Below are 25873 nucleotides of genomic sequence, written 5' to 3'. Positions count from 1 at the left end.
AAACTTGAAGTGATGCTTTGAAACTAGAATGAAATGAGACTAAAAAATGATGCTATGGAATCCGTGCTTGGGACCTGCAGGGAAAAGTGTGAAATTTCACCCTAGTAAACAACTATTATTGGTGGCACTGATATGTTAACTGAAAAGAGACGTTCTGCTCTCTGTTCACCTACGGATCCCTGAGCAGAGCCTGAAGCAGTTTATCTCCTCAGTAAGATCAAGCTCATAGAGACTGCAAGAGGGTCTCAGGCACAGCGCTTCCATTTGGGTATTCAAATGATCTTACTCTATCAGGTTTTTCATTTGTAATATTTTCAGGTAAATTTGGGAATGGATCTTCAAGCTGCTAAAACCAAACAAATTATCCTTATTATCTCTGCAGTATGATCTCACCCATGACGATGTAACTCTGATTTACGTGCTACACACTGTATGCGAGCATGTTGCCTTCTGTATAAGGCAGACCTTTAGCACACCAAGTCAGATGCAGCTGACCCATATAAGCTCTGACCTTACAGCGATGTATTTTTCTTTCCTTTGGTTTCAAGCATAACAGCTCACATTTTCATTTACATGAATCTCTTTTACATTAATTACATCTGTTTTTTATGCTATAATTAACATCCCTTTGCACAGAAAAAGTAGTGCAAAATGCATTAATTAATTACATTAAATAAGCACACGAGAGACTGCCTTGGAGTTTTTGTTCTTCCTCTAAGATTTTTATGAAGTGAGCAGCAATTCACAAAATTGCTGAGCTTAAAAAACATTTTTCCGTCAAATTTTCTGACTTTCACCTTTTGCAGGCCTCACTGCCTTCTGTGAGGGCTCTCAAGTAGCCACAAGCATATTACCATTCTTATATGCCACTATGTAAATTTGCTAAATCCTTTACAAACAGGTTTTCCTCAAAAGCTAAGAACTTTCCATAACCTAGTTTTTGCCTATCGAGTGCTGTAGACGTACTCTCCTGAGAGTCTGACCTCGCTTGTTTAATGATTTCTCTCCAGCTCCTGCATGCTTACAGCAGCTACGCGAATGAGGAGTGACTACCTCTGAGAATCAGGGAAAGGCTTGTGTGAGTGTATTCAGACGACGTGAACGTACAAGCAGAGCATCCACAAGGCAAAGCAAAGAGATTCGGCTTATTTCACTGACCATTATAGCATCTTCACCATCTCTTCTCCTGTTACTACACACAAAAAATCCTGTGTTTAATATTAAACCTATTATTACAGTTATGAAATTGGATAAGGCAGTTTTAGAAGGGATCAGAAACTACAGAGTAATTGCACAGCATTGGTCATTACAAGAGGAAGGCAGAAAGAAATGCTTCGATGGGAACAGCTGTCTTTCCAGGTCCTACAACAGAATTCATCAAAATGCCAAGATTTCTGACTCTTCACCTTAAAAGAGAGCACTTTATTTCACCTTATCATGACTACATCCTAATGGGAGTATCACACAGAATTCGGCTTTGCTAGTTTCCAAGTATCTCTAGCATAATGGAAATAACTGATGAAGAATCTCTGTGTTCACAAAAAACAGATCATTTGCAAAGCTGATTGAGAATCTTGGTATGGGGAAGGGTTAGGAACTACAATCGCCTGAAACACAAATTATAACCCATGTTCAAAATACATGGCTAACAGGGTTCCCAGAGAAGGCTGGAAGGGCAGGTTTGATAACGTTTTGTGTTCTCTCTCTACCCTGCCTCTTAAGCTTGTCTGTGATGGAAAGAAAGATCTTGGCACTCTTTGGTTTCATGCCTGTCATTGCCATGACACTGCCATACGTTCCCTTCAGCATTGTATATGTCTTCTTTTACCTCTCAGCAGCAGCAACATCAGCTACTCCACAGGAAATGTCTGGAAATAAGCCTTGCATTTGAGGAGTCTGCCAAAAAGAAAACACTTTCGGAAATAGACAACTGATCTCCTAAACAGAAATAAATCTACAATTAACTGAAACCAAAATCTTGTGTCTCCCCCCTTACAAGTCTCTGGGTGTTTGGAATCTTAAACCGTAGTCTCAATTTTAAAACTAAATTAGACTAGTCATCTGAAAATAATCATCACATCCAAACTTTGGTGGAGCGGGTTGAAATGATAAGTTCTATACTTAGATATAAATACACAACTTTAGACTTATCTGTACTCATAAGTTGTTTCCTAGGAACAAAATCTTATCATTTTGGTTCAATTAGATTGTGTATTTAATTAATTCTCTAATCTTTCTCTGGAAGCAAATCATCAAACAGAAGAGGCATCTGCACAGTTCTAATTGACTTAAATAGAAATAATGAATGCACAACCTTTGGGTTGATTTGACACCTGGATTATTTCTCACTGAGAAAAATAATACATCTGTCCACAAGCAAATTTTGGGAAGAGAGAGAGTGGTAATTTCATCAACAAAGCATTAGGAAAAAAAGAGGGCTAGGACTACATACATTTATTAGGTAGAGCCTCTACTATAACTCTCTCTACTTAATCCACTGTTAGGGCTTCACTTTGAAGACTGAAATGAAACAGCAGCAGTCTGTTTCTTTCAGAGATTTCTGTTATAGAGGAGAAGGTAGGATTCATCCCATGTATCTAGCTATAGAGTACCTGGGGCTCCTTCTGGGTGAAATACATCAGGAACTGGATTTGCCACCTTTATTCCTTTGCACTGAAATAATCCCACTGAAATCTATTTCTTTTTTTTCCAGAGGGAATGGTTTTACATTTTATTAAGAGGATGATACTATTGCTACATCTAGAAAGCAACAAGCCTTTCAAAAAAAGGCCCCCAAAACAGTGCCTTGAACTGGTCTTACAGAATACAGACCGTTTACGTTACAAAATTAATCCTGTGTACTTGGAATTTCATGTACAAAACACAAACCTCATGAACGATTCCCATAAGGATTCATTTAACAGGCTTCATTATGTGGAAAGGGAATAAAGCAACCAAAGACCTAAAATGGCTGCTCGGCAGCATGTTGTTTAGTGGCTGCTAGCGTGATTTACAACTACGCGTTTTCTGCTCTTGTTTCTTTAGCTCACTCCTGAATTATAAATGAACAACTGGATCCTGGGATTCTTCGTCTATTTGAAAATAAAATTAGCCTGCTTGTGGGTCAGTTTTCTAATGCAATAAGTCAATGAATTCTTTATAAGGAATATGCATTATTTGGCGGGGGGAAACCCTAACTCAGGCTCTGAGACCTTTCGGTCTCATTCGTAAGAGCAGAGAATGGTACATGCAAAACCAGACCACACAATTACACGTAAGCTAGTTTGATGCAGTTCAAGGAACTGGATGGATAAGCAATTCACAGTGCTTTGCGAAAACAAATATTTAAGCAACTAAAAGGTGGCTAGTATGCTTTGGCTTGATCTGAATGTACACGTGCAGTAAATTTGTCTACTGATGGAGGTATTTGACGACACATGCAGTGCGCAGAATGACCTGCAGTCTTCCTGACAACATGGCTCTTTCTGTCTGCTCAACAATTGTGGTCCATATTTGTTATTTAATAATACACACAAATGCTGCAATCCCATCCCATAAACAAATCATAAATAATTACTGAGCATTTTGCTTAATAGATGACGCAAACCCCTGCCTCAGGAGCTTGCAGTCTACCTCAATAACCGGCTGAGAAGATTGCAAGTAATACACAATGCCAGAGAGTAGGGGGAATCTGGCACTGTTGCATATTAAAAGCTTGAGAGAAGACATTTGTATGGAGGAGGGGGAGCCAGAGCTTGGAAGTTCAAAGTCACGAGGACGTTAAAAAGCCACATAAGTTTTACTTGCATGCAGATGCAATCTCAGCACCTATAGGAGGGAATATCACCTGTGTGCACATAGTCACTCCTTACCGCATTTCTGGCTCTGCTGTAGGGGCACCTGTATCTTTTTAAATTTTCTCTTTAACAAGTGCACATCTAGGCAGGTCCCACTAACCTAAGAAATTATATTGCGCTTTGTGGTTGTAGGTCACCTCAGGGTAGCAGAAAGATAGCGCTCCGATGAGAGATCATTGCAATAACACGAGAGCGAGGGCCCAGGCCCCCAGACGGGCGACGGCTGTCGCTGTGCCGCTCTAAAACTCGGGCACGCGGCTGTGGTTGTCTCTGCAGGCCAGTCCCACGGGCTGGGGCAGGCCGGGGGGGTGTTTGTACTGGCCCTTTTCATTCGGTTTTTGATTCTAGTGTTGGCTGACCACAGCCACCAAAATAGCACTTGGCCTGTCAACCAAGGTACCGGGGAACAGGGAGCGTTCTTCAGCTCTCTGCTTGTATTACAGGCCTGGATTAGGCTGATTTAGCCTTATTTTTTGTAAATAAGGCACCAGTATCTGCCAGCAACATTCCTCTCATTTTATCTGATCGCCTAAGAATTATTTTTAGTAAGAACGAGTTTGCCCTGAAAGAAAGCTATTCTCTAAAAAAAGCTTTGTACACTTAAGACATATGGGACAGAAGGAAGCCTGCTTCTAGCATTACAGTTTTTTCCACAGTCACCAGAAAAACCCTGCCATTGCCCTTTTTAGCAAGCAGAAAAGATAGATGGATTGCTTCTAAACTGAAAATAATAGATGTGTCTTGTGCTGTTCTTGACAACCTCTTCTGAAGTCTCATTAGCTCCTAGGGTTTGCACAATTCCTGTTTCCTTTTATAACAAAGTTACACAGATATAACTCCACTGAAATAACAGTTACATAGTGTAATAGAATGAGAGATATTCCTATGACTTCTTGTTACAAAAATTAATTGATTTACTTTAATTGAAACAAATGCTTTAGGGCAGCAGCACTATCAGGCAGTTCCCCTTTCTGACAAGCATACAAGCACTAAGGACATTGCTTCGGGTCATACTCTGTATTTTTGTACACAGACTTAGTGAATGGAATGCATGATATGCTTACTAAGCTACTTTGGATAAACATGGAAAAAATCTAGTGGTGTAGTTGTCACAGACCAGAATGGTTTCATGTGCTATGTGATTTGAAGGGAGATTCCTTTGCTATGTGTCATTTACCTTTTATACATTGCTTTTGCCCAGTATTTCATAACCATTAATTCTTTAGATGCCCACACAGAGATTCTTATATACATACATGCATAAAAAACTGAGAACTGTGCATTCTTACGTGAGTCACATTATATTCCACAAACAGCTTTATTGTTCTTTACCATGTTTGGAAGCAAAGGGAAAGGGATGCCAATGATGTATGCTTCCAGTTACAACCATTTCCCTTTCACACTTGGAAAACACAGCTCCTCTCCTTTACACATATATACATGTTGTGGGCACATACATATTCTTGGGATCTCAGGATAGCAAGAAAAAAACTCTCTTATGGGTCATATGTAAATCAAGACAGCCACAGTCACGTGCTAAAAGACCCGTTAGCCAAATCTTGGCAGTGGATAAATCTGTGAGGTGAATGCAGAAAAAAGTGGTCAGGAAGCTTAATCTTCTAAGCAATGATCCTGCAGTCACAAGGATCTTTGAGTAGGTTGGGGCCTGTGTCAAGCATGAATTAATTGTTGGCATATCCGATACACAATAAACAGACTCTCAGATTTAAGGTCTTTGGGAAAAGAACCGTGTGTGTCTGCGCAAGAGCTATCACAAGGAAACCTCACTGATGCTTGTGTTTCCTGGCACAACTGTCATGCACACATTATACTTCAATTATCGTTAATTCATTAAATCAGTCAATACCGTGCAGAGGGACTGATGGTATTAAGCATAAGATTAGAAGTCAAGACAACGTGGGATCTATTATTCCCTCCCATTTTTGCTGTGGAACTGAGAAACAGACCTTTGATGCCTCAGTGCCTCTGTTTCTGCATGTGTGATAATAATTTCATCTTCCTGGGAAGGCTGCGAGACAGTAAATGTTTTTAAGGTGAACTGAGGTCTTTGGTTGGAATTTGCAATGTAAATATAACTATTTTATAAAGTACTTTATGACATTATGGATAATGAATATAAGGCTTCCTACAGGTGAGGTTTTCAATGCCTTCCATTTAAGTCCCTGTCTTCAGCTACTTCCAATATTGCCAATATTAACTGATGGCTGAAATTGCCCATTCTAGGTATCTAACTCACCTGAATATGTTCGGAAAATTCTGGCCAAATTAATCCAGTCAAGAGAGAAGAATATAATTTTGCCTTTAAAATGTATCCTTTAAAAAAAATTCTAACACAATTCTTACTCTGAAGCAGGAGGGGATCAGGAACACTGGTATTAAGGAGGTACCTTTTGCTGTTCATATGACAAGCCTTCCAATTTGGCCAGTCTCCTGAAAGTTGTTTTGCACATATTCAGTCAAGAATGGACACACTTGGATTAAAATTGTGATACATGACAAAGAGCTGGGTAGGAGAACATGGGGAGCAGCCCTATGACACAGTACCAGAGAGCAAGGGAAACTAGGACTAATACATAGAGCTTGGAAGCAGGGGAGTCTAGGATGAGGATTGGGAGAAGGGGCAGCTGGAACATGGCAATGGTTAGGACTGAAATGTGAAAGGAGACCATGAAACAGGGACTGAGACAAGGAGATGTGAGAGTAGGAAGGGGAGAAATTGGCAGTGAGTAGAATAGTTCGAAGCTGCATTAAGTAAGAGTTGGATATGTCCCTAGATACGTTCTTCTCAGAGTCTTCTCAGATAGAATGCAGAATTTCTGACTTTCAGTATTTTTCTATTTTTCCTACTGAGATCCAAAAAAGAGTAATGTCTTGTCTCCTTGCAGCCTACACAGAGGGTGGTACACTTCTACATAGTAAGAAAGGCCCATAGACCTCTGCGTGGATCTGTAGATCTGGAATCCCAGTCCTTCTAATGAAACAGAGGGAACTAAATATGGTAACATACATCAGCTTTCTTTCTTAAAAAGCTAAGAAGTTCTTATATTAAAAAAATAGCTTGGAAGTACTTTGATTGTATAGTAAAAGCATTCAGAAAATAGGAAGAACAAGAATTAATGTTGACTTTGCAACTATTGCTCATCCGTTTTGACCACTTGTCTTATTATGCAGCCTTTAATTCTGTCACCTCATGCTATAGTTCCTCCAGGTTGTTTGGTCCATAGGAATTACTTCGACTTTTTATTAGTATTAGTGGTAGTATTTGCACCCTCAGATGGTGCTTGTTGTGTAAGCACAGAAGAAACCCAGTATCTTCTTTTACAACTTTGCAATCTAAAGACTCCGGACTCTAATTCAACAGCTAGAACTTTTCACTGCAAAAATTCAAATGGAATTTGACCAATCCCCAGCTTATCTCTCTAGTTTTCCTCCTCTTCCTCCTTTTATTTTTCCTTAACTCCTAAGGCTTTTGTTTCATCTTTTTTCTTTTTTTTTTTGCTTCCTATGTTTTTGATAAAAATGAGAGCATTTTATATTTCTCCCTCTTCCCCATCCATGTTTTCCTTTCTACCGCCTCCATTTCTGTGCTTCTTTCCCACACTTAGCTCACTTTTTTGTTCTTCGTTTTTATTTCCTTCTTCTGCCACAAGAAATGAAGCATGAGCCTGGATCTTGCATTATCTTTGCAATTATTTGAACCTGTATTACATATTCAGACCACCTCTATAACCACAAGAGCTAAAATTTGATTTTTTTTTTTTATTTTCTTGATAAAAACTGATGCCGGGCAACCTTCCAACTATGATATCAGTTTTACGTCATTTGCCTGAGTTTGCCGACAACCTGAAAGAATGATCTCAATAGATGTATTCTCCTGCCTGCAAGGGCCAACAATCACAGTCAGTAATCAGCTAGTTCCCAGCTGATTATTTTGGGGGTTGGAATGGTGCAAAGGGGGAGAGTGAAGCCCCCCAGGAGCCGAAATCTAGAAATGGCTGAAAGGAAGAACTGCAGGGGGTATGATGGATAAGCAAAAGAAAATCTAAGGAGGAAGAGGAGGAAGATAAGAATCCAGAGACAGAAGCAGCAGTAGCCTAGAGCAGAGAAGATTTTCTCAGGGTGATGGAGAACATAAAAATAGGTACAGATCAAATTTTAGTTGCAACACAGTTTTAATCTATAAACAAACCCCCTGGTGATATCAGTATGGGATCCAGTGATAACCGGAGAGATTATAATGAGACACGGTAGCCTGACTTCTCCTTTTCTTGACAACCCTGTTCTCCCATCCTCCTTATCCATCCCCATTTTCTCTGCCTCGGCCTGCCCGGCTCCTGCTGAAGTTACTAGAAGTTTTGCCGTGGACTTCGGGAGGAGCACAGTTGGGCCCCATTTGAGGATTACTGTAAATTGAGGCCAGCCTTGGCAACGGGCTCAGTTCCACTTCAGGAAGCAGGGACGTTTCAGTGACAGTGTTAATGCACTGCGGAGCAATGAAACTACTAGGTTCTGGGATATTATGGAGCAAGCTGATGAAAACTGCAGAATCCACAATATTATCCTACCCACAGTTTTCCATTGGCCCTAATTATGGTTATGTTGCTAAACCTATGTAATTTGATTTTCAACAGCACACCAAAAAGGCAGGAGCTCAGCAGTTCCCAGAGCAATTGCACACAATTTACTGGACAAATGTATTCTGCTTGTAGTCAGGCTTAAGGTGACTAATGGATTAAGAAATTAAACGTCTAAATGTTGGGCCTCCAGGTGGACTAAGGGACAAGAACTAACATCAGTTAGTTAGGGCTGTCATACCCATGTCTTTGAACTCCAAAATGTTTAAAGGTGATGATTGCTTTTTAGCTCTGATGGCAGCTGGCAGATTCAGTCAAGGCCACAGTGTTCTTGCACTTCTCTCTTCAGAGATCAATAAAAGGCCTAAGCACCACTGATGAGGCATTTGGGCCTGATGCATATGACAATAAAAGCACACACCTTTTCCTTTTTATCCCTGTTATTTGTCCCGCCTGATTTATCTGTTGCCATTTTAAAAGTGGCTTAATAGCTGCATCCACTGGCTGTTCAGCCTCTGTCCTTTCTGCTCTTACTGCCCAGTTAGTGGCAAAACAGCATTAACTGTCACTAGGATCTGGTCTGAAAACAGTAAGTCATTTCACAGAAGATACTAAACTGCATTAGATGGCAACAGCTCACAATCAAAACCAAATCAGGCAGCACTGCAACTAGTGACACAAGAGGCAAAAGTCTCCATTTCCTATTACCAACTCCTCAACTTATCCAGTTCCTATCTGTTTTTTCCTCCTTTTTTAATTTGCAGAAAACAGACTGTAGCATGAAGTGAGAGACAAATACTTGTTAGAAAAGGAAGATGCTAAATTGTAGCTCTCCAATAAATTATCATGTTACTCACCTCGTGAATTCTCATTTGGATCTTAAAGCATTTAGCCTTTCTTTTATTTCTACACATACATTTCTGTTTATTTAGCTGTTCAAGCCCCTGATCTCTTTCTTGCCTAATATACAGTTGCCATGCAGTTCCCATACACCAGCGAGCTGATGCCTCCCCTCACGCTGACAGACGAGTAGTGCTGTGGTAGCATCAAGAGTTACCACCCTCAGCTACTCCATCCTTCTCATGGAGGCTTTCACCCGACAGCAGCGCACACAGTAGGAAAGCTCTGCTTCTACCTCAGTGGAGGAATCAGTGCAAATCCAATTTAAAATCCAACCGAGGTGAATTTAAGTAGACAACCAGGCTTTTCATGAAGAAACTGAGGTGTGACGTATTTTCTGCCAATGTTGCTTGGTGGCGATAACCCCTAGCAGAGTGGCAGTGTAAGAAGCCCAGGGCAGCAACTTCTGTAGCTGCTGCAGCAACGTTCACTAGTGCTCATCTCTCGACACTGAGTAACGCTCCTGGAGTTAGTGGGAACTGGGCTTCCTCTGACTAAAGTGAAAAGTGGCAAGGGACACGATTTCAGCTTGTTACTGATTTTGTTTTGCTTTCAAAGGCATCATGATTAAAATCTGGATTCTAATTATCTGCCTCTTTTCTTAAGCAATGCCTAACTAATTCCCTTCAGTGCTTTTCCTAAGAACCAAAGCTGTCTTTAACATACATTTTAGATTCCTAGCCACTCGTCTAAGAGCAGTGACCCAAGATGAATCAGTTCTATTGTGCTCTCACTCTGTGTTCAATAATAAAATGAAAATGAAAAGTCGCGTAATAATGAAATGCCAAATCCTACAAGGTGCTGAGAATTACAGCCAATTCTCTGAAGTTGCACTCTGACCCTCGCTTCCACTTATCCACTAAACCACAGTAAGCACCACATGGTATAATAGAAAAAAAATAAAGTACAATGAAAACAATACACTCAGACAGATAAAAATAATGAAAAGGTCACCACTTCTGGAAAGTAATGTGTTCAAAAGAAGACGATCTCTTGAGGTGTGATATATGTTAACATAATACACTTGCATGCTTAGATTTTCAAAACTGCAAAATACAGACATTTATAGGTATATTTTTCAAATTTAAAATAATCTCTTTGGAAAGAGCAGACAATTTCTTCAACTGACATACTTAAGGGGAGTAATGTTCATTATTTATACATTTGCTCAAGCAGTGGAATTTTACATGACTAAACTTTACTTCATCAGATGTACATCAGTTTAAATTAGCTCAAAATCCATCCCAACATTCATTTTTAGATCACAGTCTTCATAGGAGCTGATTTACCAGGATGCTTAAATCCAGATGCACTACAAATAAGCCAAGGAAGACAAATAAGCATCTTGGCATAAAACGAATGAGCTGGGGGAAAAGGAATGTGAAAAAAGAAAGAGCTAAGAGAAAGGAAGAAGAAAAAAAAAACTGCCCGTGAGAAGAATGCAGTCTCAAATCCCTTCCGCTACCCCGCTTGGATTTCCTCACGTTCCACCTTCCCCCAGCCCCTGCTTTTAACAGTCCTTCTGGACCACCTTCCCTGCTCTCATCCACCAGCTCTCTGCTTTTTCACTCAGATTCCTTTTCAAATGACTTCTCTTTGACAAACCTTATAAACTATTTAGAGTGCCTGAATGAGAAAAGTTCAGAAGCCCTGAAGAGCTTTGTGCATCGTCTGATCAATGGTAGCTGCGTGAGTACACTTTTAGCCCCCAGCAAATACAAAGAAAAACGGAGCAGGACCTTAAAATGAGGGATCCTTGATAGCAGAGCCCTTATCATCCTCCTGTTTGGGTGCATCCGTTTGATTCTAGTGCTGTGAAGACTTTTTAAATGAGTATGAGTGAAGGAAAATTGAAATGCTTCTTTGATACCTGTGCTGGCAAGAAACTATCGCCAAGAGTTAGAGGAACTACCCTTTAAGGAATTTGGGACTAAAGGTAAAATCCCTCTGGGTTGAAACCAGGTCTCGTTACTTGGGGAGCAGCCCAACAAAGAGAAACTTTTCTTCCTCCACAAGCTTTCCTTTAATTGGGGCTAATTAACCTGGTGTTACGTTAAAGATTTGCCATATTTATTAGGTCTGACTCAGTTCTTATTCATCACTAATTAAGAACACATCAAAGATAACTCATCTCATTTTCATTCTTGTTCACGTAACTTGGCTTGGGTTGAGTGCTGTAAGAACTAAGAGAACTTAGTTCCCTTAGATCATGCACGAGATACTTAAGAGTTTAACCAAGTAGCACTGACTGTGTAAAGACAGTCAGGGCCGTGTGTATCACCATTATACTCTGTTCTTGATCTTGTTCAGTTTGTTTCGTATCACAGTCCTTGGAGGCCCAAGTTTGTATTCGCTCACTCTCTCAAATGTCTTCCCAGATGCTGAAATCCCACTTCTGTTATTGCAGTTTTCAATTTGTCTTGATCCCTTGTGCAGAGTCAGGACTTTACTGTTCCTTAGCTCAGCACTCTCCTGGCTGAGTTCCAGCTCAGGTAATTATATCCAGGTCTCTCCAAAACATCTCCGCTCTAGCTGCCTTTGGAGAAGTTATTCCTCACTTTCTTCTCCGAACTGCTTCGTAATGTCATGGATGCTGAGAAGCTATCAGATGTATATCTCAGCAAGCTGTGCATTATGAGTGAACCAACACTTTCTGAAAGGTGACGGAAAGCACCCTTACGAGGGCAGCTTCCTTTTTTTCATTTGAACACTATTTTAAGTGTACAGCTGTCACACAAAGTAGAAGCTGAAGGACAAAAATTTGGTCCAGATTAATCTGTTATTGCCATTTGAATGTGGAGACTTCTCCTCCTAAATGCTATTCTGAATCCAGCCTAGATTTCTTATATAATCAATAGCTGTTCTGTGGCTTAAGTTACTTGAGCTGGTTGTCACAAGATGCTCACAAAAATAGATTTCTCACTAACTGGCAGCAATATCAATACAGAGGCTAACGATGAAACGAGGTATGCCAACACTGTTTAGAGGTAATACCCCTACATCTGCCATGAGGCAAACTACGAAGCAACAGTAATAGGAAACTTAGTTTTGCAGTGCTCATGCTGAATCTGTTTGCTAAGCAGCAGTTCTCCGATTCTGATGCTTCTCCAGCACTAGACCAAACACAACATAGTGTGTCCTTTCCAATAAATGAGGATTCAGACAGAATCACAACGACTCTGAAACATTTAAGAGAGAAAAGAAACTATTTTCCTTCTTAATTGAGAATTATGAACTATAAACTTAGCTAAATTATGGAAAGAAAAAGAAGTATAAAAGCAAAACAGAGAAGACTAATTAGTCTACTTGCTAGATGCTGCTCACTTCCTCCAGGATGTGGGCATGAGAACTGGCTGAAAGCACTTATGCAAACTGAGGAACATTTAACTGCTCACTGCAATGCAGCTCTTCCAAGGCACAGAAATGGATTTTCACACTTCAGGCGAGTAAATTATACTCAATTCTCACTCTTTCACCTTGGAGGAACTTGAGCTGTTGCTATCAGTTAGAGGTAGCTAGCTGTTCCCTAGGCTGGGGAGAAGTGTTGCACCCAGGAAAACCTTGGGAAGACAAATGAACCAGGAGAGGGCTATGCTCCCAAGAAGATGAAGAAATGCTTTCCTAATCTAAACTTGAAGGCTTTACTCTCTCCGTGAGCCATCTACCCAGAGAAGGACTACCAGGGAACAAACTGATCTAAGTGGCCCTGCTTCGAATGGAGGTTGGACCAGAAAACCTACAGAGGTGCCTTCAAACATGAGTTATTCTATGATTGTTCTCCAGCCCCCATACCAGAATGATAGCCTATTCCTGGAAAGAAGGCAGTCATGCCTGCTCTGCACCCACAGGGGAATCCTTTGCTCTGGGGAATTCCTACTAGGGAAAAACAAAAACCAAACATCTACCTGATGCAAGACAAATATAGACTATATTCAATATTTGTTATTTTTCCCTTCCCCTCAACCTTTGCAGATTTTAAAAGCTACCAGGTCCAGCTCAGCTTTAGTGTAAAAAACATTCAAATTTATACGCAGTTAGGCCATGACTGAACTTGGATCACTTGCTGAATCAGGTTCTCCAGAGTAGTCACAGACTTCACCTGATGGTGTCAACCTGGCTGAGATGGCCTCTCCCCCTGTCCCAGAAGGGGCTGAGGGGAGGGAGCCAAGGGAGGAAGGGAAGATGAGGATGGAGAAGGACAGGGAAGGAGCAGGGGTCGGAGAAGCATAGGTCTGGAAGCTCAGCAAATCTTACTCTACCGGAGGGTAAAGTTAGCACAGCCCCCGTGCCGTTTTGATGACAGGACTTGGCTAGTGCAAAAATAGCTGGCTCCAGGTTTAGCTCCTTCCCCTTCTGCTAAACAGTGCTTTCATACAAAAAGAAATATACCCCACTGTACTCGGTAACATTTTTATCCTCCCTCCCCTGCAGTTCAGTGGTACGTAAGCAGTAATAAATCTGTTTTTAAAGTATTGTTGACTGCTTTGGTACTTAAGCAGTAAAGGAAATAAAGTAAGCACATAAGCATGTATGCCTTACACAGTTAAATGTGGCTTCTAATGCTAGATATAACAAAAGCCTAGTTGACTAAGGAACTAAACAAATCAGTTACGCACTTCTAAAAAACTGGATGTTTTATATCACGTGAATTTTTTGTAATCTTTGTAAGTGGAAGTTGGGGGGGGTGCATGCATGCACAAGGCAAACTATAGGACTAATCTTATTTTAGGTTTCTTACTGGAATGAAAGCATTGTGAACTCCAGACAAAAGAAATGTAATGTTTACAAGATAATCTTACCATTCAAACAGATACATATGTGTATCACAAAAATATAATTTAAAAAAGATGTAGTGACTAAATTCAGATATAACACTCAGCTTATAATGAAAATGGAAAGAAAAATGAAAAGTGACAATATGAATTTATAAGAAGATACAAGGAGAAAGTCAAAGCGTAGCAGCTCTGTAATGATATCCATGTAGAACGGATGCATTTAGTCTACATTGTAGCAACTCGGATGAGTTTGATGCTGCTGCTGCTGCTGCTGCTACTACATGAATAGCTAATAAGAAATGTAACTTCTATTATTTCATGGGGTGATACTACATTAGAATTAAGCTTCATAAACTTCAGAATCCACTCCTTTTTTGTGTTTGAAAACTCTGAATTTCAAACAGGTTTTGATGCCAGCTAGGAGGTAAGTAAAAGTTGCTTTATCACAGCCAGCTCAGGATTTTCTTATTAATTATTATGGATAAAGATGTACAGTATAAAAATAGTAACAGTCTGAACTTCTACAGTACTCATCACCCAATATTTCAAGTACCTTACCAATATTACTAGGTTAATTTGCATTCAGCAATGATTTCCAGCTTATTAAAGCCATCTTATTAAAGGCATATCTTATTAATGGCAAAGGCACTGCTATTACAGATCAAATGTTCAACAGCATTGTCAGTCTCAGGCTCTGCCAGGTCTTTACATGCTGGATGAGCTCATCACGACAAAATCCTTACCTTACTTTGGTCACTTAGTAAAAGAGACTCAAACTGCTCACATGCGTTTTTGTGAATGCTGTAACAGCCTCCTCAAAATTAATTAAGGCAACTATGTATTTTCTTTAAAAAAAAATCAGAGAAACAAAGTGAATGCTTGACCTTGCACTTTTCAAGGAGGTCCTTTTTGGCTGCATGAACATTAACATTTGTAGGTGAATGAAAATGTTTTGAGTCAAACTTAAAAAAATGTGGTAATAACCACTAGTGAGCAAGAGGTATCTGTGAAGATCATAGAGGATATAGTGAGGCATATTAAGAGAGTGCTGTGATTCAGCTGTGAAAGATCACAGAGAGCCAGATAACAGCCAGGGGACATCAGAGAAGCATGAAAGGATATAGGAAAAAGCTGAGGACGTAGGAACAGGCTGTGTAGTGCTGTAGGACATCAGGGAAGTTGAACAAGATGTGTATGTCAAGGTCTCCTGATGATACAGAAAAGGATAGGAGGTCTCGCCATGACAGAGCTGCCAGAGAAAGCCTCACAATACCGTAAGATGCCAGAAGGGACCTCAGGGTGACAAGGAAAACCACAGAAGGCTGAGAACTGCTGGGGACACATGAGACAGTCAGCTAACACAAAGGTACGTTACTGAATGCAATCACACCAAGAAAGGCTACAACTGCTGGGTATAACCGCAAGGATATTTGGAATAATAAAGTCACACAGTGTCCAGATGTAATAAGGAACAACAGATGCTGCTGGAGATCAGGCGCTGTTAAAGGAAAATGCAGAAGCAGCTAGAAATATGCCAAGGAAAACCATATTATGCCAAGAAATAGAAAAAATCCTGAGGAACTAATGACAGTCATTGCTAGACAGCATGAGGGAGAATCTGAAAAGTTTTCAGTGAAAAGCTCCCAGCCTTAGGAACCTTAGCCTGAGCTGCTGCTGAGCTTGAAGAAGGTTGTAGCATGTTAGGGAACAAGAGAGCTAGAGTAAGATGCCAGAAACAGTGAGGCAGATTGTGAGTTGAATGATAAATGTGCAAACTGCTGGTTGCTATAAAGGGCCACAATGACAGAAAATGTTGAGAGACTGCTGTTCTGCTTCTGGAGGCATCCAGGAAGAATGCAAGTTGAATGTAATGCTGTAGAGGTTGAACAGTGTCAAGAAACATTGCAGAAGGCCACGAATACCTTTAGGCCTGTTCAGTGGAGGAGGGATCCAGATGAAGGCGATGAATTACTGGAGTGGTTTGCTGTGCAGCCACATAGAAACCAAGGCGAGGCTGTGATCTCCCAAGGGCCCAAGCTACCAGGAAAAAGCTCAAGAAAGAACACAGATTGCCAAGGGGACTGGAGAATCCTGCATCTAAACTAGGGACAATGGAAAAGCTGCAAGATCTGTCAGGAAACACAGGGGAAGGTCACAGGCTGAAACAACTCAGATGTCTGTTTTCACCATTTGACTAACAGAAGAAGGATGTGATCCAAGATAATCCTGCATGCTTCTCTTCTGGAGTGCAGAGCAGAATCCCTTTCAGTACTGTCTTAAAGCAATGAATGCTTCCTGCTGAGCAATCAATGCCATGTATGGAAAATAGCTATCTATCCTGTGTCATTGTATACATCTAAACCGGGCCTTGGAAACCACATGAGAACAGGAGAGAAAAATAATCTCTTTGGGACTACAGAAACTCTTTAAGGGCTAAGTTGTGCTTGCCTCTGTGTGCTTGCAGAGAACATAAAGGGAGCCCATTTGTCCCTCACAGCACATCTACACTGGCCTTTCATCGCAAGTTTATAAAATACTAATAGAGACAGAGTATACTGAAAATATGTTTTATTCATGCAACATCTAACTCCAGAGCACTGGTCATAAATAGAGTAACGTGCCGAACGTATTTACAATTTGCAGTGCCAGCTGCCTCGGAAGTGATGCCCTTGCTGGAGTCTGGGCAGAACTAGGGCCTCAGCCCCTATCTGGCAGCTTGGTTTTGGTGAGACACTTGCTCTGTTTGAAACCTGCTCTTCACTGCATGTCTTCCCCGGGGAGCAACACTCGGCACTAGCACTTGAGCAGCCCTTCTCCCCCCTCCCTCTAGCACAGCTCAGCCTCAGGAGAGGCAGTCTGCAGTCTATGTTGCAGAGGGGAAGAAGGCAAAGAGTTATTTTTTGTAAGATCTGCTGTGGAAGGCAGCAAACAGTAAGCAGGCTTCCAGCCTCTTTCCTTTGTTTGCCTTAGGTCAAGTCTCTCAATTTCTGTATCAGGCTCTAGTTCAGCTTCCATTAGCGCTTCCTCATCAACATCGTTAACAATGGCTTCCTCACTGAGGGTATCACTAGGATTATACTCACTGCCAGAATCCACTGGCACAAAATCACTGTCTGAGTCAGAGCAGAGAAATAATTAACCCTCATGATACTTCTCTGAGGAATGAACAGAATACATAACAAGATTTATGGGGCACTGAATTGATCCTGCTCCTAAGGAGAACAGCTTACACACACTGGAGTTAGCATTGCCACTAAGGAGCAAGGAGGTTGCTGCGCCAATGCAGGAAAAGCCATCACTTCCCCCATACGTGGCCTGTGTTATGTTAATTGTGTTAGTTACCTTACAAGTCTATACAGCTAACCACTTGTTTACACTCTGGTCCTGGATTAGATCATGGTTTCATTACCTACAAAAACGATCAGTGACAGTGAATTCTCAGCTACTCTGAAACTAATGAGGCTGGAGTCAGGCAGGATAAGACATTCTTACTCTGAATTGCCAGCACCTGATTTGCACACAGCTTTCAAATACTCCTGATCATGTTCTCAGTCTACAAGACTAGACTTAGGATTCAGTCTACAGCTCCAGAAACTAAAGTGGAACTCTGGAAAATTTGCCCTGCGTGTGGAGAACAGTGATGCCCCACAGAAGAGAAATAAACATCAAGATTTATACAAATTAACATGTTTTCACTGTTTTTAACTCTAAGGAGAGTTTCCCTTCCCTCCAAAAAATAATCAGTTATTTCAGTGGCTGGCATTCCCAAGCAAAGCTAATTAACTTTCCTGGTCCAGAAGGATCACCTCCCATAAGCCGAAAATATGTGTCAGTGGGGTTGAAGAAGGATAGTACAGCCCTAGCTGGCTGGGAGCACTCTCTAGAGAAGTACATATGATACAGATTTCTATCCGCAGAAAACAGCAGTCTGCTAGGATCTGCAAGCCTCAAAATCCTTTGCATTTCTGCTGGGAATTTAGTTCAAAGCAGATGCATGTGCATTTTGCATAGCGAATGATATGCTGGCAAATCTTCCCCATAATTCTTGTTTTTAAATCAACAAGAGTAAACTATATAGAAGGAAAGTTAGCTTTAGGGCACCCAGGTTTAGCCTAACTGTTTTAAAAGAAAAGTGAAAACAACCATAAGAGAAAAACAGAGGATTTGAAATATGCATGATCAGGCGTACTGCCCTGCCTCATCTCTTTGTGCTGCACAGGGGGGATGGAGACTGGCTGTATCCTTATAAATAGGGATTCATCTGGTATCAGGATTCCTCAGAAGACATGCAGGCACCATTCCTCATTCCTGTTGCTCCCATCCAGAAGTGGGCAGGAAGAAGGGAGATGAGAGAGGAGGGTCAGCATCAGGCTGTGGATTTCCTGAAGGCCCCTCATCTTTCTGCATGCCTTAAAAAGAGCAGAGCAGTAAATGTTTCCTCATCCATTCACATGCCTTGCATGCATTGCTGGTATCTGAGCAAGTTCTAAAATTCCCCCTCATGTGAGAGGAGGAGAAGCTTCAGCATTTATTTGTAAAGTAGCAAGATTACTTGAACCTTTGACTTATTTCCTATTGATAATGACAAAAAGAGTTCAGTAAAAGTTGCAAAGAGAAAAACATCTCAGCAAGAATGTGATTGTTAGGACACATTTCAAACCTTGTTAGTAGTGATCCCTTCAATAGAAAGTCACAGACTTGGCCCGTACTTTACACAGATATTCTCCCTGCCCACACTTCCACACAATACCTAGATCTCCTTTCATATTTTTAACATATTCCAACTTTTATGAAAGATGCTAAACTTTCAGATTGGAAGTTAAAATCCAGTCGAAGGGCCAGATCAACACTTGCACCCTCTGTGACAAGGATTGCTACAGCAACACCATACGCTGGAAGTAAGGAAGCGCTTCTCACCACAGATCCCAGCCTTCAGATAGGCTTTAGGTGGGCCTGCAAGCCTTACAGCTACACAAGCTCTGTAACAAACATCTTTTATGGAAAGCTGCCATACTGTAGACATCAGAGGAACAACGTGTGTGTGCAGTTGTTTCAGGAATTGGAAATGCAGACGCTGAGAATCCACTTTAATACTTACCTTTGAAGTGTAAATTTGAACTCTACCTGCACCAATCCTTGATCAAGAACAAACTATCCAACAGAAGAGCATGAGGAGCCTGCAATGGCTTTAGTCTACTGTGCACTCTAGATAACAGCTGGTCTACACCAAGCTTTTCTGCTGAAACAACTATAGGAATGGATATACGGTAAAACAGCTGCATCCTTGTGGCTGCAGAAGTTCTCGCTGCCAGCTGAGCTGCCGAGCAGGCCTGCGTGCGCGGTGCGGGGCAGCGGACAGGCGTCCTCTTCTGCGTGCAGCTGAGGGGAGGGAAGAAGCTGCTGATTCAGATCCACTCCTCCCGCTCAGCCCATCCTACTTCTTGTGGAAATTGCCACCTCTTCAGATCTGCCTGCGGAGTGGCTCATGTGGGCACCACCTAACCTACTTTGGTCAATCTGAGCCAGAATTAACTTAAATGGATTAAGTAGGAGGCTTTTGCTAACCCGGTTCATTTGAAGTCGGTTAAGGGGCACTTGCACAAGCATCTCTGCAAACAGATCATGAGAGGGCATTAATTCCTGGAAAAGGCAATGACAAGCGGCTGGGGCTAGCAACCTCTTTTACTGACACAGCTAAATCAAGAGCCCACTTGAATGAGGCACGACAGCTTTAGGGATGGGCATGAATTTACTTCACAAACAGCAGGGGAAGTTACTGCTTCCCACCAGCTGCATGTTACTGCTCTCACAGCAGAACTGGGGAAATGGGAAGCGTGACTACTATTCTTTCTCTTCAGCAAGAAGTCAACGGGATTTGCCCACTGGGGAAGGTTCAAGCTTTTGCATTGCAGCAGACTAGGAAATGCTCATGTCTTCCTTTGCACAGGTTGAGCTGAGAGCGAAGTAACTTGCATCTGGTGAACCGAGACCTGTAGCTGGGGCCTGCAGCATCTCGACCACTATAGCCAGGTTTGGAAGAAGATGTCTTTCATCCTCAAGAGGAGGAAAGCCTCAAAGAAAGAGGTATGAACTAGGATGCATTTCCTTGCAACCAGGGTTGGCTTTAAAGTATGAACATTACTGTGTTGATGGGCAATAGCTAGCTGAGCCTCTGACTGTGTCTAAGCCCTGAATGATTTACATGTCAATTTAGTCAGAAGTACCTAAAGCCCCTTTAGCAACAGATGCAGTTACAATGGTCTAGAGGACTTTGAGAGGTATCAATATAAGCATCCAATATAACTTGCCCTTTCTGGTTGTTTGTACTCTTTAACTACATCAGCCATGGCAGAATGAACATCACAGGTAAACCAGCCTCAAGCCATGCCTATCAAATAAAAAGCTCTTGTATTTAAAGAATAATGTAAGAAATCAATGCATCTCCAGTTTGTGCCAGCTGATGATCTAACCAATCTTTAGCATGCTCAGAAATTTCACATAATGGTGATACAAAATCTGTGAGTAGTTAATACTGACAGTATCTGTCTGCTTCCGAAGCACTGCAAATGCTTTTTCGTGAGCTGGCTACCAGATGTGTTATTCTTTTCCCCGAAGGCCATCTTGAGGACTGCTATTTCATTCTCAAATCTCAACAGCCAATGTTGTGACAATATAGAGACTGCTCTCTAACATATGTCTGTTGCATGACAGCACATTAATTTGAACACATCATTATGCTGAAGGGACTAAACTGACCACTTAACAGGAAAGGATACATCTTTCTAGCTATCAAAAGCAAAGAGCCTAACAAGAACATTGTCAGAACAATATCCAAAAATGAAAGGGCGATTTCTATTAAGGCCACACTAGCAATATGGCCACACATAGGGATATCTGGCTTGCTAGTGCAATGGCTATTCACATGTACCTATGTAAACTCCTTAAAATACAGTAAGATTAGATTACACCATATTAATTGTTTCTGGTGGTTATAGGAAACCAGGAAACAAGACTGCTTTGGGAAAGTCAGAGAAGTTATATCTGAAACACAGAGCAAATGTGCATCATGGTGTGCCCAAGGCTCCTGGCTCCCCAGCTGTCCAGATCATGGACCTGTCTGGAGCGTGTTTCCTTTCACGGGAACAAGGGCCTTGGGGAAAAGAAAGCAGGAGAGTAACACACACCCAGGTCTCATCCAGACATGAAGTTGTCACTTGGCTGGGACAGGCACCTGGGTTCATGAACTGGATAGGGCCCCAGAATCTTGTTGTCCACATGTAGCCTTACTCTTCATGAACTATATTTTAGCACCTTTAGTTTAGCTATACTGATATTTAATTACCTTGTTAGGACACTATGAGTCTGAATCACTTAACAAGATGATTAGACCCTCACGTGCAGGAAAAATGGAAAATTAGGATTGATGTAATCAATTATATATGGTTCAGCCTGGCTGAACCATTAGCCAAGCTGTTTAAAGCATAAAGCCCTTAGAAAAGAACAGTATGTTTCCTGCTCCTTCAGGAGCTATAGAGTGAAAAAAACTGTGGCTGTTTGGCATGTTATAACCCATCCAGAAGCATGAACTGCTTCTGACTGCAGACTCAGTTCTCAGGGGTACTTTGATTCAGAACCCACTAAGATGTCAAAGACATCTTAGCTTATTGTGCTCAAGATCTGTCTGCATCCTTATGCACATAAATACCCTTTCAAAAAATAACCCCGTGTAATTAAAGTTTGCATCAGCACAAATCCCAAGCTGTTTTAGACCATGCACACACAAGAATGGAATGCATAATCACCATGACCATGCTTTCCCCTTAATTTCACTAAGGGTTGGGTTGAAGCTATTTTGAAAGAAGTAACTATATCTCCTTCTTTAAGCATTAAGCATTTCTGGCAGTAATAACTGCCTTGAAACTAACCCCTCATTAGCACCCTTTTAGACCTGTATAAATGCACTGACTTTATGTTGCTCCTGGTCCAAGAACAGGATTATCATCTCAGCACAAAATTCTGCTCTTAATTAAACTGTTATAAATAAATTTTAAAAAATCCTCTGAAATAAGTGGAATGATTCTGGATTTACAGCAGTGTACACTGAGATCAGAGTTTGGCCGATTGTCTCCCATCACATCCATAATTTAGCATGATAATGCACAGTGTTTTACACAAAGCTACTTCTAGCTAGAAAGACCAGCTTGCTTTACCCAGCAGCAGTATGTCATGGTGACAGATAACTATTTTAATGAATTAAAAAAAAATCATTAAATTTAATGAATTTAATATTCTTATCTGAATTCCTTATCCGTGAAAGAAAAATACATTTGCACACAGGAATAAGGCACCTGCCTTAGACTGAATAAAAAACAGGAAGCCAAGTATCTAATCCTGAGTAATACTGAGCAGATGCAACTTCCATCAACTTTGTAGGAGTTGCAAGAACTCAAGATCTCAGTGGATGATATTTTAAGACATAATGCAAGGTCTTTTTTCTACTGTTTTCTTTCAGTTTGTCATTTATGCAAAGGAAACACTAGACAAAAAAATAAAGAAATTACCATGTGGAATCCAGATGCCTGAACATAACCATACAGAGCAGAACTTGCAGTGGCAATGCATGTAGAAGCTTGATCAAAGCGAGATCATTAATCATGCACATACAGGTTAGATGAGGGGGAAAGGCCCGAGGAAAAACCGCATGAAAAATCTTCTTCATCACACAAGTACTTATATTATTGCTTCATAGCTTTTTATGGCCTTAAATCCAAGCTAAAAAAGGCATTATCTAAGGTGGTCTAGGGAATATAGCAAGGAGAGAAAAGTGTAAATGAGGCTCTATAGCATTCCAAATTTCACATACTAGTGATAAAAGAGCCATTAGACCTCTGGAATGATTTCTTGCTTGGAAGAAGGCAGGAACTCAAGAACAGCAAGATAAATATATATGTTTTAGCAGAATTCTTACTAAGTACTAAATTATTATTGGCTGAATACCAAATACTCCGCACAGTGATAAACAACTGTTCATTTTATTTCACTAAACAAAAAGCCCATTGAGAGATTTCTACTATCACTGCATTCACTGGAACTTACTTGAAAAATAGTTTTGGACACACAAAAAATATGACTTACAGATGAAAAACTGCGATGGCCTAAGTTACTTTTCATAGTTCTAAGTTTACATGTCAAGAAAATGTTCTGTTCTCCCAGCAAGATGAAAACAGCATAGTGAATTATCACATTAACTATAGGTATCAGGCATTCACTGAGTTTCAGAAATAGTGTCTCTCTTTAATTGCCCAGCTTTCAGCAACGGCACTTGCTTTCAGGGAAGCTAGCGGTGTGGGTTCACATATATCCCCCTCACCCCCCCATCTTGGTGGCAAGCCAGCAGAAACAGTAGGAATTCCCATATCCTGTCTTGCCACCAAAAAGGTACTTTTCCAACAGCGGTGTCAGCACAACAGTATGTAAGGCCACACAATAAACTGGATAAATGAACTGATCTTGGTTAAAAAATGTGCTACTAAAACCAGTGCTACTTTTAAATGAAATCAGTTCATTGGTTTGATTCCCAGTGCAGACCTATGAACAGCTGTGGCAGCACAACTGAGGAGCCATAGGTGGTAGGGAATAGGAAATCCTTAAGATCTGCAGCCAAGAACAGGCAATGTGGAATTGTGTATCAGACTGTATAACTGTCACAGCGACACATGACATTTTCTTCAGAGGCAAGGCCAATTAAGAAATCCCTCACACTCTCTCTGTTCCTTGCACCGGCCATTGCAGTTTTCCACCTCCGAAGTTGTGCATATATAACAGTTTTAGAAGCTGCATCCTTAAGTGGATCACAGAAATCATCTGGGATAAGGAAAAAGAAACAGCAAAAATGTGTTTGTTCTTTAATCTTGCTTTGTTGCACTAGCTTCACTGAAGAGGTTGTGAACTATAGGACTAATGACTGGCCATAGACAAGCTCTTAAGCCAGCTCTTGTCCCAAAGAACACATAAAGGATCCTGAACATTTGAGTCCAAATGAAAATCCTCTGAAAATCAACCCTAAGGTGCTTCTGACTGGACAGACCAAAACTGAGACTCTTCCTTCCAAAAAAAAAAAAAAACCACCAAAACTGTGTCCTACTTTGAAAACCTGGATCTGAACTTGGTGAGCAATGCTTCCGTGAAATATTATGCATATTACAAGGCTTGCACACCTCACACCTTTTATTAGTATGAATACCTTAAGGTATTTACATTGCTTCCAATGGCTGTAAAATCTACCAAAAGCAATTCCTACTCTGCAGTTATAAAAACCTCAAAATGTAAGAGTAGAGAAGCCCTCCCTCCAGGTTAGGTTCCACGTTGGGATAACTGTGTTAGGCTCCGTCAATACATCTAACGCCTTTGACTAAAGCAGCTGAGTATTGGCCTCTCTGAAAGTCAAATCTTATGTTTCTGAAACTGTGTTTTTAGAAACAGAGGCCTCTAAACTCTGCGACCAGCTCTGGAAAGGAAAAAAAAAACATCTTAAGTCTTTCCACTATTCATAGCCTTCGCCCACTGCTGCAAAGCCCTTTAACAGAATTGCCTGGACCACATAACACCCACAAGTCGCAATTTGTTCAAGTTTGGCAGCCTAATCACTGCAGACTTTTTCAAAGTTGATCCCCACAGTAACAATTTCTGCTTTACTGACTCAGGGAAATTCATTCTAGTTTTTCTCCCCTACCTCCCATCCACCCTTTTATTTCTATGCCATGTTTCTTCACTCTCTCCTGCATCTGTTGTGCCTTTTGTGGTCAACAAAACTACGGCTAGTATTTCCTCACGTTGCCAGTGGAGACTGGAATAGCTTTGCATAATTTGTCCCCTTACAAGCAGATCTGCCCCTAACTTTTCAGTTTATTTGTTTGGCCACATCACTGAGGTTTGCTTAGTTTAGTAAAAGTATCTGAAACTGTGAGTCAGATCAGGGGCTTTGGCTTTTAAGTCCATCCCCCTAAAATAGGTAGCATAGGACCGCAATTTTTATGTGTTTCCTATAATCAGGGCACTTTTATATGCTTTGTGACATAGTCAGAAGTTAGCAGTCTGACTAGCTACAATCTCTGTGCAATTATGGAACAAAAATCACAGACCACTCATGGAAATATTTAAAAAAATAAAAAAATCCTAGATGTTTTTCCTTCCTCATTTCTCTTTTGAAATGAGTTTTTATCAGTTTTATGCAAATGCTTCACACAAACACACAGGTATGAAAAGCAGGATTCCCCAAGATCTTTATAATTTTATAACCTTCAGCCTCTTGCTGAAATCAGCCGCTTTAATTTCACTTTCAAGCCTGGGCCTCAGCCCCCAAGTCACAAGTCGGGCCTTTGGAAGAACTGCGGCTGACCAGCTTCGCAGCAACACAGAGAAGGCAGCAAGCTGCTTTCAAACGTGTTTGGTTGGTTGGTTTGGTTTGGTTTTTTTCCACACAGAGCCAAGTCCCAACGTAACTACCGACCTCCCACCCTGGGAGAAGGGGAGCTAGATCCCGGTCCAAGGGCAGACCACTTCGGCTTGGCCTAACCCCCGCGGCCCAGCTCACCGCCTGCCCGCTCCCAGGGCGTCGCTCCGCATCCGTTGGCCGGACGTCTGCGGCCGTTGGCCCTCGCGCCCGCGCCGGGACTCGAACCCGCGTCCCCGAGACGGCCGAGGGGGGGGCGGGGGGGACTGTGCGCCGGCGGGGAGGGGCGAGGGG

At 41.3% G+C, this 25873-nt stretch overlaps 1 protein-coding gene across 6 annotated transcripts in view; it reads right to left on the bottom strand.

Moving 5' to 3' along the window:
• The window catches only part of ENAH (ENAH actin regulator), a 138468-nt gene extending 112701 nt beyond the window's left edge, over positions 1-25767 (bottom strand). For all 6 annotated transcript variants that reach the window (XM_064509949.1, XM_064509950.1, XM_064509951.1 and 3 more), the window contains exon 1: positions 25721-25767. In XM_064509949.1, the coding sequence (XP_064366019.1) occupies positions 25721-25752 (32 nt within the window). In that variant the 5' untranslated portion in view covers positions 25753-25767. The remainder of the gene's footprint in view (positions 1-25720) is intronic.
• Between the last annotated feature and the right edge of the window lie 106 nt (positions 25768-25873).

Source organism: Dromaius novaehollandiae, chromosome 3 (genome assembly GCF_036370855.1).
Source record: "Dromaius novaehollandiae isolate bDroNov1 chromosome 3, bDroNov1.hap1, whole genome shotgun sequence".
NCBI lineage: Eukaryota > Metazoa > Chordata > Aves > Casuariiformes > Dromaiidae > Dromaius > Dromaius novaehollandiae.
The sequence above is the reverse complement of the archived record's forward strand: the minus strand, read 5'-3'. Positions and strand labels throughout refer to the sequence as shown.